This window comes from Saimiri boliviensis, chromosome X, assembly GCF_048565385.1.
Source record: "Saimiri boliviensis isolate mSaiBol1 chromosome X, mSaiBol1.pri, whole genome shotgun sequence".
NCBI classification, from domain to species: Eukaryota; Metazoa; Chordata; class Mammalia; order Primates; family Cebidae; genus Saimiri; species Saimiri boliviensis.
In genome coordinates, this window is record NC_133470.1 from 55,805,311 (window position 1) to 55,818,293 (window position 12,983).

General features: G+C 38.8%; 1 protein-coding gene across 1 annotated transcript in view; it reads right to left on the bottom strand.

Annotated features, from left to right (window-relative positions):
- Positions 1–12,983, bottom strand: part of EDA2R (ectodysplasin A2 receptor) — a 52,518-nt gene that overhangs the window by 21,783 nt on the left and 17,752 nt on the right. The window contains 1 exon segment of the mRNA XM_074392239.1: positions 10,350–10,446. Within this exon segment, the coding sequence (XP_074248340.1) occupies positions 10,350–10,436 (87 nt within the window). The 5' untranslated portion in view covers positions 10,437–10,446.

Below are 12,983 nucleotides of genomic sequence, written 5' to 3' on the forward strand. Positions count from 1 at the left end.
TGTATTCCTAGGTACTTTATTCTCTTTGTAGCAATTGTGAATGGCAGTTCGTTCTTGATTTGGCTCTCTTGAAGTCTATTACTGGTGTATAGGAATGCTTGTGATTTTTGCACGTTGATTTTGTATCCTGAGACTTTGCTGAAGTTGTTTATCAGTTTCAGGAGACTTTGGGCTGAGATGATGGGGTCTTCCAGATATACAATCATGTCATCTGCAAATAGAGACAATTTGATTTCCTCCTTTCCAATTTGGATACCCTTTATTTCTTTTTCTTGCCTGATTGCTCTGACTAGAACTTCCAGTACTATATTGAATAGGAGTGGTGAGAGAGGACATCCTTGTCTAGTGCCAGATTTCAAAGGGAATGCTTCCAGTTTTTGCCCATTTAGTATGATATAGGCTGTTGGTTTGTCATAAATAGCTTTTATTGTTTTGAGATACGTTCTGTCAATACCTAGTTTATTGAGGGTTTTTAGCATAAAGCGTTGTTGAATTTTGTCAAAAGCCTTCTCTGCATCAATTGAGATAATCATGTGGTTTTTGTCTTTGGTTCTGTTTATGTGGTGAATTACGTTTATGGACTTGCGTATGTTGAACCAGACTTGTATCCTTGGAATGAATCATACTTGATCATGGTGGATGAGCTTTTTGATATGCTGTTGCAATCTGTTTACCAGTATTTTATTGAAGATTTTTGCATCTATGTTCATCATGGATATTGGCCTGAAATTTTCTTTTCTTGTTGAGTCTCTGCCGGCTTTTGGTATCAGTATGATGTTTGTCTCGTAAAATGATTTGGGAAGGATTCCCTCTTTTTGGATTGTCTGGAATAGTTTCAGAAGGAATGGTATCAGCTCCTCTTTGTATGTCTGGTAGAATTCAGCTGTGAACCCATCTGGACCTGGGCTTTTTTTGGGTGGTAGGCTCTTTATTGCTGCCTCAACTTCAGACCATGTTATTGGTCTATTCAGGGTTTCGGCTTCTTCCAGGTTTAGGCTTGGGAGGATGCAGGTGTCCAGGAATTTATCCATTTCTTCCCAGTTTACTAGTTTATGTGCATAGAGTTGTTTTTAATAATCTCTGATGATGGTTTGGATTTCTGTGGAATCTGTGGTGATATCCCCTTTATCGTTTTTTATTGCATCAATTTGGTTATTCTCTCTTTTCTTTTTTATTAATCTGGCTAGTGGTCTGTCTATTTTGTTGATCTTTTCAAAAAACCAGCTCCTGGATTTATTGATTTTTTGAAGAGTTTTTTGTGTCTCTATTTCCTTCAGTTCTGCTCTGATCTTAGTTATTTCCTGTCTTCTGCTAGGTTTTGAGTTTTTTTGATCTTGGTCTTCTAGCTCTTTCAATTTTGATGATAGGGTGTCAATTTTAGATCTCTCCTTTCTTCTCATGTGGGCACTCATTGCTATATATTTTCCTCTAGAGACTGCTTTAAATGTGTCCCAGAGATTCTGGTATGTTGTGTCTTCGTTCTCATTGGTTTCGAAGATCATCTTTATTTCTGCCTTCATTTCATTGTTTATCCAGTCAACATTCAAGAGCAAGTTGTTCAGTTTCCATGAAGCTGTGTGGTTCTGAGTTAGTTTCTGCATTCTGAGTTCTAACTCCATTGCACTGTGGTCTGAGAGACTGTTTGTTATGATTTCTGTTCTTTTGCATTTGCTGAGGAGTGATTTATTGCCAATTATGTGGTCAATTTTAGAGTAGGTGTGATGTGGTGCTGAGAAGAATGTATATTCTGTGGATTTGGGGTGGAGAGTTCTGTAAATGTCTATTAGGTTTGCTTGTTCCAGGTCTGAGTTCAGGTCCTGGATATCCTTGTTGATTTTCTGTCTGGTTGATCTGTCTAATATTGACAATGGGGTGTTAAAGTCTCCCACTATTATTGTGTGGGAGTCTAAGTCTCTTTGTAAGTCATTAAGAACTTGCCTTACGTATCTGGGTGCTCCTGTATTGGGTGTGTATATATTTAGGATCATTAGTTCTTCTTGTTGCAGTGATCCTTTTACCATTATGTAATGTCCTTCTTTGTCTCTTTTGATCTTTGTTGCTTTAAAGTCTATTTTATCAGAGATGAGAATTGCAACTCCTGCCTTTTTTTGCTCTCCATTTGCTTGGTAGATCTTCCTCCATCCCTTTATTTTGAGCCTTTGTGTATCCTTGCATGTAAGATGGGTTTCCTGGATACAGCACACTGATGGGTTTTGGCTTTTTATCCAATTTGCCAGTCTGTGTCTTTTGTTGGGGCATTTAGTCCATTGACATTTAGGGATAGTATTGTTATGTGTGAATTTGATGCTGTCATTTTGATGCTACCTGGCTGTTTTGTTGGTTAGTTGATGCAGATTCTTGATTGTGTTGATGCTCTTTTGCCATTTGGTGTGTTTTTGGAGTGGCTGGTACTGGGTGTTCCTTTGTATGTGTAGAGCCTCTTTCAGGAGTTCTTGTAGAGCAGGTTTGGTGGTGATGAAATCTCTGAGTGCTTGCTTGTTCACAAAGGATTTTATTTTTCCTTCACTTATGAAGCTTAGTTTGGCTGGAGAGGAGATTCTGGGTTGAAAGTTCTTTTCTTTAAGGATGTTGAATATTGGCCCCCAATCTCTTCTGGCTTGTAGGGTTTCTGCTGAGAGATCTGCTGTGAGTCTAATGGGCTTCCCTTTGTGGGTAACCCGACCTTTCTCTCTGGCTGCCCTTAGCATTTTCTCTTTCATTTCAACCCTGGTGAATCTGACGATTATGTGCCCTGGGGTTGCTCTTCTTGAGGAATATCTTTGTGGTGTTCTCTGTATTTCCTAGATTTGAATATTGGTCTGCCTTGCTAGGTTGGGGAAGTTTTCCTGGATAATATCCTGAAGAGTATTTTCCAGCTTGGATTCATTCTCTTCATCACATTCAGGTACACCTATCAGACGTAGATTAGGTCTTTCACATAGTCCCACATTTCTTGAACATTTTGTTCATTCCTTTTTGTGCTTTTTTCTCTGTTCTTGCCTTTTCTTTTTATTTCATTGAGTTGGTCTTCGACCTCTGATATCCTTTCTTCTGCTTGGTCAATTCGGCTGTTGAAGCTTGTGCATGCTTCACGAAGTTCTCTTGTTGCGTTTTTCAGCTCCATCAATTCACTTATACTCCTCTCTATGCCGTCCATTCTCGTCAGCAGTTCGTCCAATCTTTTTTCAAGGTTCCTATTTTCTTTGCGTTCGGTTAGAACATGTTCTTTTAGCTCTCTGTAGTTTCTTACTACCCACCTTCTGAATTCTGATTCTGTCATTTCATCACCCTCCTTCTCCATCCGGTCTGGTTCCCTTGCTGATGAGGAGTTGTGATCCCTTTTAGGAGGAGAGGTGTTCTGGTTTCGGGAGTTTTCATCCTTTTTGTGCTGGTTTCTTCCCATTTTTGTGGGTTTATCCACCTGTTGTCTGTCTCTGTCCCAGGGAGTTGGAGCTTTATGAGTTTCCATTGCACTACTGCCTTTTTTGATTTTTCTTTCAGGTCTGACCCACCCAGCTAGCAGCAAGCCTAGCCACTGCCTGCCCGCAGGGGCTTTGCTGAGCTGCTATGGGCTCCGCCCAGCTGCCCTGAGCTCTTCCCTGCAGTCCTTTTTATATGGGCATAGTTAGAACTGTCTCGGCAATGGTGGCCCCGCCTCTGTTATGGCGGACTCTCTCTGTTGTGGCAGGTTGCCTCGGCAACGGCGGGTTGCCTCGGGGAGGCAGCCTGCCTCCGTAGTGGTGGAGAGTCTCTGTAATGGTGGAAGCCCCTCCCCCACTGAGCCTGACTATCCTGGTTCAGCTGTGCTTGGTTTGAAGGGCTCAACCCAGAGGGTTTCCAATTACTGTTTTTGTTTTCGTTGTTGTTGGGGGTGGAGGGGTGGGACCAACGGAGCCTGATCACCTGGCTCCCTGACTCAGAGTCTTTTCTTTTATGTTGAAGGACCCCGCGTTCCGGTCGCTTGTTGAAAAGGCGCCGGGATCTCCAGTGCTGCGACTCACGGAGTCGGCTCTAACTGTGGCGCTGGCTCCTGGCGGATTTTTTGCCTAAGAATCTCCTGGCCTGACTCGCTATTTCAGATGAATGGGCAACTCTGCCGTCTCAGGGCTCTGCTCGCCAGCTAAGAGGGCTCCCAGACCAGTGGCTTTTGTAGGGAGAACCACAGCAACAGGGAATGGTCACAGCAGCCGCGCGGGCGGAATCAGCCCCGCGGGGGCCAAAACAGCCGCATCGGCTGGGACTGCGACGCTGGCGACCCCTCTGCCTGGGTATCTCCTGGTCTGTGGGCAATAAGAGTTTGTCTGGAAATGTGGCGTCCACTCACCCTCTGCACTTTCACTGGGAGCTGAAGTCCTGAGATGTTCTTAGGTGGCCATCTTCCCAGCATTCCTCGCAAACTAGCGTTTATTCAAAGTTAACTAATAAGTCGACTGATTGGTTAGCACTCCCTTTTATTTTATTGGTTAACTCAAAAAACAGTTTTGAAGCAACTACAACGTGTGAGGGTGGTATTCTGAATATTGTGACTAAATGAATCAATCAGATAAAAATCCACATAGTCATGACGTTATAAAACTTTTTTCTTCATAAAACCTTATAAGGGTGCATTATAACCCATGTTTCACAAATAAGCAAAATTGAGGCACAAATTGTTGGCCTGAGAAGCCTCTTCCCATGAGCCTGAGATTCCCCACCCACAACTAGAGACAACAGGCTGCAGGGAGCACCTGAGATTCCACCATAAGGACCCAGCTTAAATATCTCTTTATCCTGTGGGTCTGAGATTCTTTCCCCCCACAAAGGAACAGGTGGCTATACTGGCAAGTGGTATCTTACTAATAACAAGTGGTCCAGTCTGGGGAATGTTCTTTGACTCCACAACTCTGACACTTCTTTATGCCGACTTAGATGGATCAAGTGACCTGACCCAGGAAAACTCCTTCTATACCTAAGGCAGCACAATATAAACCCCACAGACCAAAAATCACACCACAAAGATCCCGGAAATTAAACAGTCTTTAGAACTGCAGCTCCTAAAAGTAGACCAGAAACTGTATGCTAAACCTAAACAGATGACTGAGTGCTAAAGTAAAAGATTTAAATAGGACTCTGAGTCTCCTGACACAATTGACAAGATGTCCAGAATACAATGAAAAAACCACCCATGATAATAAGCATAAGGAAAATCACAACATGAATGAGAAAAGTCAGTTAACTGACACCAACCCTTAGATAAAGTAGATGCTGGAATGATTGAACAAGGATTCTAAAGCACCTGTAATAAAAAAAAAGTTTAAAAAAAAATTGAAAATTCTCTTAAAAATAGAAAATCCCATCAAAGAAACAGAAGTTTTGTTTTAAATAAGCAGATGGTAATTATTAAGAATCAAATGACAGAAATTAAAAAGAAAACCTCACTGGATGGGCTTAGTAGCAGAGAAGAGACAGATGACAGAATTAGTAAACTTGAGGCAAGAACAATAGAATTTATGCAACATGAACAATAGAAAGAAAACAGACAAAATAAAATGAACAAAGCCTCAAGAACCTATGAGACTACAACAAATTATAGAACAATCATATCATCAGAATCTTAGGAAAAGAACATTTTTAAAAATGTGTATCTAAAAATATTTTCAAATAAATTGGGAGAAAACTTCACAAATTTGGCAAAAAGACCTACAAGTTAAAGAGGATGAACAGACTCCAAATAGAATAAATCCAAAGAAATGCACACCAATACACATCATAAAACTTCGGAAAACAAAAGACAATAAAACAATATTGAAAATAGCCAAAAAGAAATGACATTATAGAAAACACCCATTCAAAAGACACAACAGTGGATTTCTATCAGAAGCCATGGAGGCCAGAAGGAAGTATCACATTTTTCAAGTACTGAAATGAACTGTCAACTGCAGATTTATATCCAGTGAAAATATCCTTGGAAGTAAAGGGAAATAAAAATATTCTCAGGCAAAGAAAAACTAACAGTAAGTTGCTAGTAGGCCTACTCTTAAATAATGGCTAAGGGGAGTTCATAAAACAGAAATGAAATGATTTAAAAGATGGAAGTGATAAAAGAACTCTTGTAGCATCAGGAAGGAAGGGAGAACTCTGGAAGAGAAAAAATATGGATATATAAAATGTACTATCTTTCTCTTCATATATTTCATAAATCATAGTCAATGACTAAAACAAATTTAACAAAAATTATATCTGATATTTGTGACAATGATATTTAATACTGGGGAAAGTAAAGGAAACTAAAGAGAATAGACATTTCAGTACTTCACTTGAAATGGCAAAATGTTGATACCAGTTGACAATGAAAAAGTAATATGTATATTTTAATACCAGAACCACCTGTAAGAAAATGATACAAAGAGATACACTCAAAAACCCTACGAATAAATCATGATGGAGTCCTAAATAAAATGTTCATGTAACCCGCAGGAATGTAAGAAAAGACAAATAGAGGGACAAAAAACAGAGAAAACAAAAAAAAGAATAAAATGTCAGGCTTAATCCTAAAATATCAATAATTATTGTAAATATAAATGATCTATATAAGCCAATTAAAAGACAGAGATTGGCATAGTGAAATAAAACCAAAGACTATCCAATTGTACTCAATAAAAATTTCTTAAATAAATGAATCATTTTTAAATAAATTAGGAAGGAGCAAATTATTCTTAAAAAATTTATTAAGAATTTTCCTTCACAATTAGGAGCCAAAGGAATTTCTTTCAAATGATTAAAGTGCAAAAATTCTTTTGCTACTAATCAATTTTATAACCGGAAAACATTGACCTTCTTAATTTTATCATGGTTGCACAATGCTGATCCAAAATTTTGATGCTGATAGTGCTATAAGAATAATTATGTGTTCTAGATAAAATACTAACTTATACAACATAAAAGGGTATTTACCTTAAACCTATAATCAAGAATGGTTTATACTGGGAATGCAAGATATTTAAATTTTAAGAATTTATTAATATATGTCATCAAATTAATACATCAAATGGAAAATATATTTAAAAAATCAATAGATGATAAAATGAAACAAAGTGTAAAATCATTTCTGGTTTTTAAGTACAAATACATACACATGCTAATATATTTTATAATTTTATATAAACGCTTTTTACAATACTTTGTTATCTACTATATGTCTGTCTACTTAAGTTCATTAGGTGAGTAGACAAAGAACAATAAATAAATAGAAAGAGAAACAATAAGAAACAGATCACAAAATTGAAAATGCAAATGGATAAATAAACACAATAAAGTCGGTACATTTCCCCTATCAAATAGAAAAAAAGTAAAAACAAAATTCTCATAAAGTCCTCATAAATTAGTAATTAATACTATAAAGGAAGGCATAAAATTAATAGATGATGAAAATATGTATTATCATGTGCGGTTAGGCTTCTGGGACATGGGAATTCTATGCACTGTTGAAAATAAATGTAATTGTAATGGAAAATTAGTGAAAAAATTCAGAAGTGTTATCTGCTGATACATTTCAAGCGTCTTAAAATTGTATGCATTATTTAGCTTTGCAATTACACATCAAGAAAAATGTCCTGTGGAAATGGTGTCAATTTTCTGCAATTATTTATTTACAGTGATGCTTATAACTCATGAATAAAATTAAAAAGTAAATAGAAGTAACTTTAGCCAGATGCTTCTAGCTGCTTATTCAAACATCAATGCCCTTCTTCTTCCTTACTATGAAAACACTGATTTCATTCTAGGTAGCATGATGACCAGTCTCAAGAATGGATTCTTGATCAGTCTTAATCATACAATCCCATTCTCATTTGCCATATGCTTATTTCCCAGTCTCTCTTCCAGATAGGGATAGCTACATCACCCAGTTATAGACCACAAGATATAAGGAAAAATCTGTTGGACAGCTTCTAGGAAAAGTCTTCTTCCCGATAAAAGGCAAGCTATTTTGACCCTGCAACTGATTCCTGACTTTGACTATTGTGTGAAGATATGCTTCGCGTTTGGCAATCATGAGACCACAATCATGAGAACAAAACAGCAAGGTGTCCAAAATGAAGGATTATAAGAGCCTGAGTCCTTGATAACATTGCTGATCTGCCTAACAAATAAAAAGGCTGCCTGTCTCCAGACTTCATTACATAAATAAATATGGTTCAGGTCACAGTTAAATTTTATGTTACTTTCAACTTAATACATCCTAATTGATTCTGAGGTGAAATAATCTGCCCAGAGCAAAGATGGGACTCATGCCTACGTGTATCTGGATCTAAAGCTTCTATATAGTATATGTGTGTATGTATATACACACATGTGTATCTAGATCTAGAGCTTCTGTATATAGTATATGTGTATGTATACTATACAAAATGGATATACTATATAAAATGGATATTAAAGAACATACGGATCTAAAGCTTCTGTGTATAGTATACGTACACATATACTATATACAGAAGCTTTAGATCCGTATGTTCTTTAATATCCATTTTATGTAAGTGTTTTATATATGTGCATTTTACATATGTGCTTTAATATCCATTTAATGCAAGCTTTATATATATGTGTGCTTTAATATCCATTTTAATGTCCAGCATTATCTAACCTCTGGTAATCTTTCCTTGGTTCTGGGATCGTTTATTAACCATGTGGGTATCCCACTATGGAACATAATACCATGAATAAAGACTTAGAATTAGTGGGCCGGGAGCAGTGGCTCAGGCCTGTAATCCCAGCACTTTGGGAGGCTGAGGCAGATGGGAGTTCTGCCTCAGTTTCCAAACTCCTCACAAGGTCAGGAGTTCGAGATCAGCCTGGCCAATATGGTGAAACCCAGTCTCTATTAAATACACAAAAATTAGCTGGGCATGGTGGCATGCACCTGTCGTCTCAGCTACTAGGGAGGGTGAGGGAGGAAAATGGATTGAACCCAGGAGATGGAGGTTGCAGTGAGCCAGTGTACTCCAGCCTGGGTGACAGAGGGAGATACCATCTAAAAAAAAAAAAAAAATTAGAATTCGTACTTGTATCCCTTGATATCCCTGGGCCTTATTCTCTTCATTTTTTAAAATACAAAGGTAGAAAGAAAGTGGGCTAGATAACTGCTATATTGTTTTATAGCCACAGACTCATGTAACTTTCCCACCCAAAATCCTCCAAAGAGTTCCTAGTGCACTTAGAGAAAAATGAACATTTCTCATAGAGCTCAAGCCCCTATCTGGTCTGGTCCATACCTCTCTCTCTGACCTCTTTGTGTACTACTCTCCCTCTCATTCATCACACACTCATTGCTCCCTTTTCCTTCAATATGCCTGGTTCATTTCACCTTGGGACTCTGCAATAGTATCCTCTCCTCAAAGAGTGTCTCCTTAGGGAGACCTTTCCCTGTTTCATAAGCTGAAGTAGCCACCCAGTCACTCTGTATCACATCACTCTAATTTGATTCTTCTCATATCTTCATATCTAGATTCTTTATTTATCTGTGTATGTGTCTCAATTATTATTTTTTTCACTAATAATAAAAGGTCCATGAGGACAAATATTTTTTGTCCATTTTGCCATATCCATGGTATCCACAACCATGCCTGTCACTTTGCAAATGTTCAATAAGCAATTGCTGAATGAACAAGCAATTGTATAAAATAGGGCATGAGTATGCAGAAAACATCTGCTAGCTGTCTGCTTCTGGACTCTGTAGCCCCAGCTGCAGCCAAAATTTAATATCACCCCCAGGTTCAAGGTTCAAGGACCAACAAAGGACCTGAGGAAAGAACAATTAAGCAGATCCAGGCTTGAAAACAAGTAGGTTGCATAAAGTCTCTGCCTTGCTGGTCATTTTGTTCTGATCCTTATCTTTAATTGGGATTTTAGACCCTCCCTGGTTCCCTATCCCTAAATTCTCCATTGCACAGCTTCCTCAGTAGTGCAGATCCTCTAGAACAGAGGCTGGAGTTCAGAGGATCTGCACTACTTGGTTCTTCTATCTTTCTCATTCCTAAGATCTGATATCTGGCTCTTCAGCACTATGTGGTTGGGCTTTGCTTTAGCTAACAGTTTCCCTAATGCTTAACAGTCCTCATGGATCTCTGCACAAGACATCTTTTCTTGAAATACCCTATTATCTCATGGAAACTTCCCCTGACCCTGATCCTGCTAGGCTGACTTCATGCTGGAACCATGATTGATAATGCATACTCTGTGGATCCCAGTTTTTACCTGCTGAACTGGATCAGTCATAAGTAGTGCTAACTTCCCTAATCTTGGCCTCTTTCAGTTGCCAGGCTAGTTCCTAAGATGTGACAAAAATAAGTGTACTGACTAGGAGAACTTACCTTGGATAGCTCCTGTCCAGGACCACACTGTTGGCAGGTGACACACCGTCCCCATTGGTCCAAGTACTCATTTTCTTGGCAATCCATGGTGGGAAGGCTGTGTGTACAGAACACAAGAACTAGGGAGTCAGTGGGAAGAGACTGTAAGTAGTGGCTTCCATGTCACTTGGTTTCTGGGTCCTCTTAATCTAGTCTCTGACTCTGAGACAGTGGGGCTGAGGAAGCCAACACAAAAGAGTTAATGCTTATATTGTTCTGACCATATGCCATGAACTCTTGTCAATGCTTTGCATGTAATAACTCATTCAATTCTCAAAACAATCATGTTAAGAATTATTATTAGCTACATTTTACAGATGAAGAAACTGAGGCAAAGAGACCAAGCTATTTGCTCAAATTCACAGTCAGTGGCTATACCAGGAGCTGAATTTGTAAAGAGAATAGTAAGACAAGGAGTTGGCTTCTGCCCAGGAGGTACAGAATAATCACAAGCCCTCATATGTGAACAGATCATAACAATTTAGAAACTACTTTCATATCTATTATTATTTGATCTATACAACATCCATGTGAGGTCAGCAGTATAGGGATTATCATCTTTATTTTGTAATTGAGAAAGCTGAAACATGGTTTCTCTTTGCCAACAGTGGTCTCAGTGCCTCTGAGGACCACTAGCTGCCATTGCTTCTGTCCTAGGCAGAATGGGAGGGGAGAATGACCCAGCACGTAGAAATATCTTGGTGCACTAAGGTTCACAGAAAGAGAAACATTACTCAGATAAGTTCTTGGAAGACAGATGCATATGGCAACAGAACTAGCATTGGACTTAAAATTAGGAGATCTGGATTCTAATCCTGGCTATAGGATAGCCAATAATCTTGTTGCTCAGGACGAAGAGATTTCCTCGAATGTGGAATCTTCTGTGCTAAAACTGGAACAGTTTTGGGCAAAGTGGGATAATTGGTCACCCTACCTGGCTCTTACCTTTTCAACCTGCAATCTGTGATGTATCATTTTTATCTGTTTTGGCCTCGATTACTTAATATAAGCAAAAGGGATAGCATGTTCTTCCCCTACCATGCATAGCTTTTGGAAGGATTAAAGGTGCTAAGGTCCATCAAACCATTCTGAAGAGCTATACAAAATAAGACAGAGTTAAGCATGCAGAAAGGTTGTCTTCTACAAAGAGGAATTTTAATGAAGGGGCTCAAATAATTCATACATGGGGCTTATACTACTCAAAAAGAAAGGTAGCATGAGGTATTTTTTACTTACTCATGACCTCATACTAGGGTGAATTTCAAGTGATTTCTAAAAGTGCCAAAAGTCCTAAATGTGTACTATAAGTCAGACGAGAGGAGAGTGTACATGTGTACCTTGAGAGGTCACCACTCTTCACTAAAGGTCCCCAAAAGAGATAGGTTAAGTCATCCTAGCTGGCATTCTTGCTTAAGTGCACCTTTTTCCATCATCAACTGGGCCATTCTTTCACATTCCTTCATTCAAAGGAAAGTGGGCTACAAGATCCATGTTTGCATAAGATAAACATACTCTCTTCTGTGCTGATTTGTTCACTGGCAATGGTATTGGCCTCAGTAGGCATGCTTCCCTCCACTTGCTATGCACTCTTCTCACTGAGAACAAAAAACATCAGTATTCTCATATCCCTCATGACCAGGAAGTTCAATGCCACGGTAACAGGACCAGGATACTGATCTGGACAACTTTCTTATCTCCCCTTTTGCCCACAAAACAGAAAAATATTGTCAGGAACCAAGAAGTAGCCCTCCTCTTGAACTAAGTTCCCATGATAGGCATTTAAAATCTCCATGACAGCTGCTGCTGGCTTTTGATGGTCTGAGACACCTCATTTCACTTGGCTTCCAGAGCTCCACCTACCTAATAAACATCATGTGGCCTAAGCCCTAACATGTCTCTAACCATGGCTTTGAAACCTCTGTCTAGGCAAGGCAGGCTTGTTGCCAAAACCCCATATCAAGACTTAGGGAATGAACAGAGAGCCTTTCCCTCTTTTTTCTCATCCTGTTTATTCAAAGCATACAAATTAAATTATCTTTCATTAGAAGTTTAACAAATTGACTTTTTAAAAATTATTTTTATTTTTTTCTAATTATACTTTAAGTTCTGGGGTACATGTGCAGAACGTGCAGGTTTGTTACATAGGTATACATGCACCATGATGGTTTGCTGCATCCATCAACATGTCGTCTACATTAAGTATTTCTCCTAATGCTGTCCATCCCCTACTATCCCTCCCCTAGTCCCCTATCCCTAGACAGGCCCTGGTGTGTGATGTTCCAGTTCCTGTGTCCATGTGTTCTCATTGTTCAACTCCCACTTATGAGTGAGAACATGCAGTGTTTGGTTTTCTGTTCTTGTGTCAGTTTGCTTAGAATGATCATTTCCAGATTCATCCATGTCCCTGCAAAGGACATGACTCATTCTTTTTTATGGCTGCATAGTATTCCATGGTGTATATGTGCCATATTTTCTTTATACAGTCTGTCATTGATGGGCATTTGGGTTGGTTCCAAATCTTTGCTATTGTGAACAGTGCCACAATAAACATATGGGTGCATGTGTCATTATAATAGAAGGATTTATAATCCATTG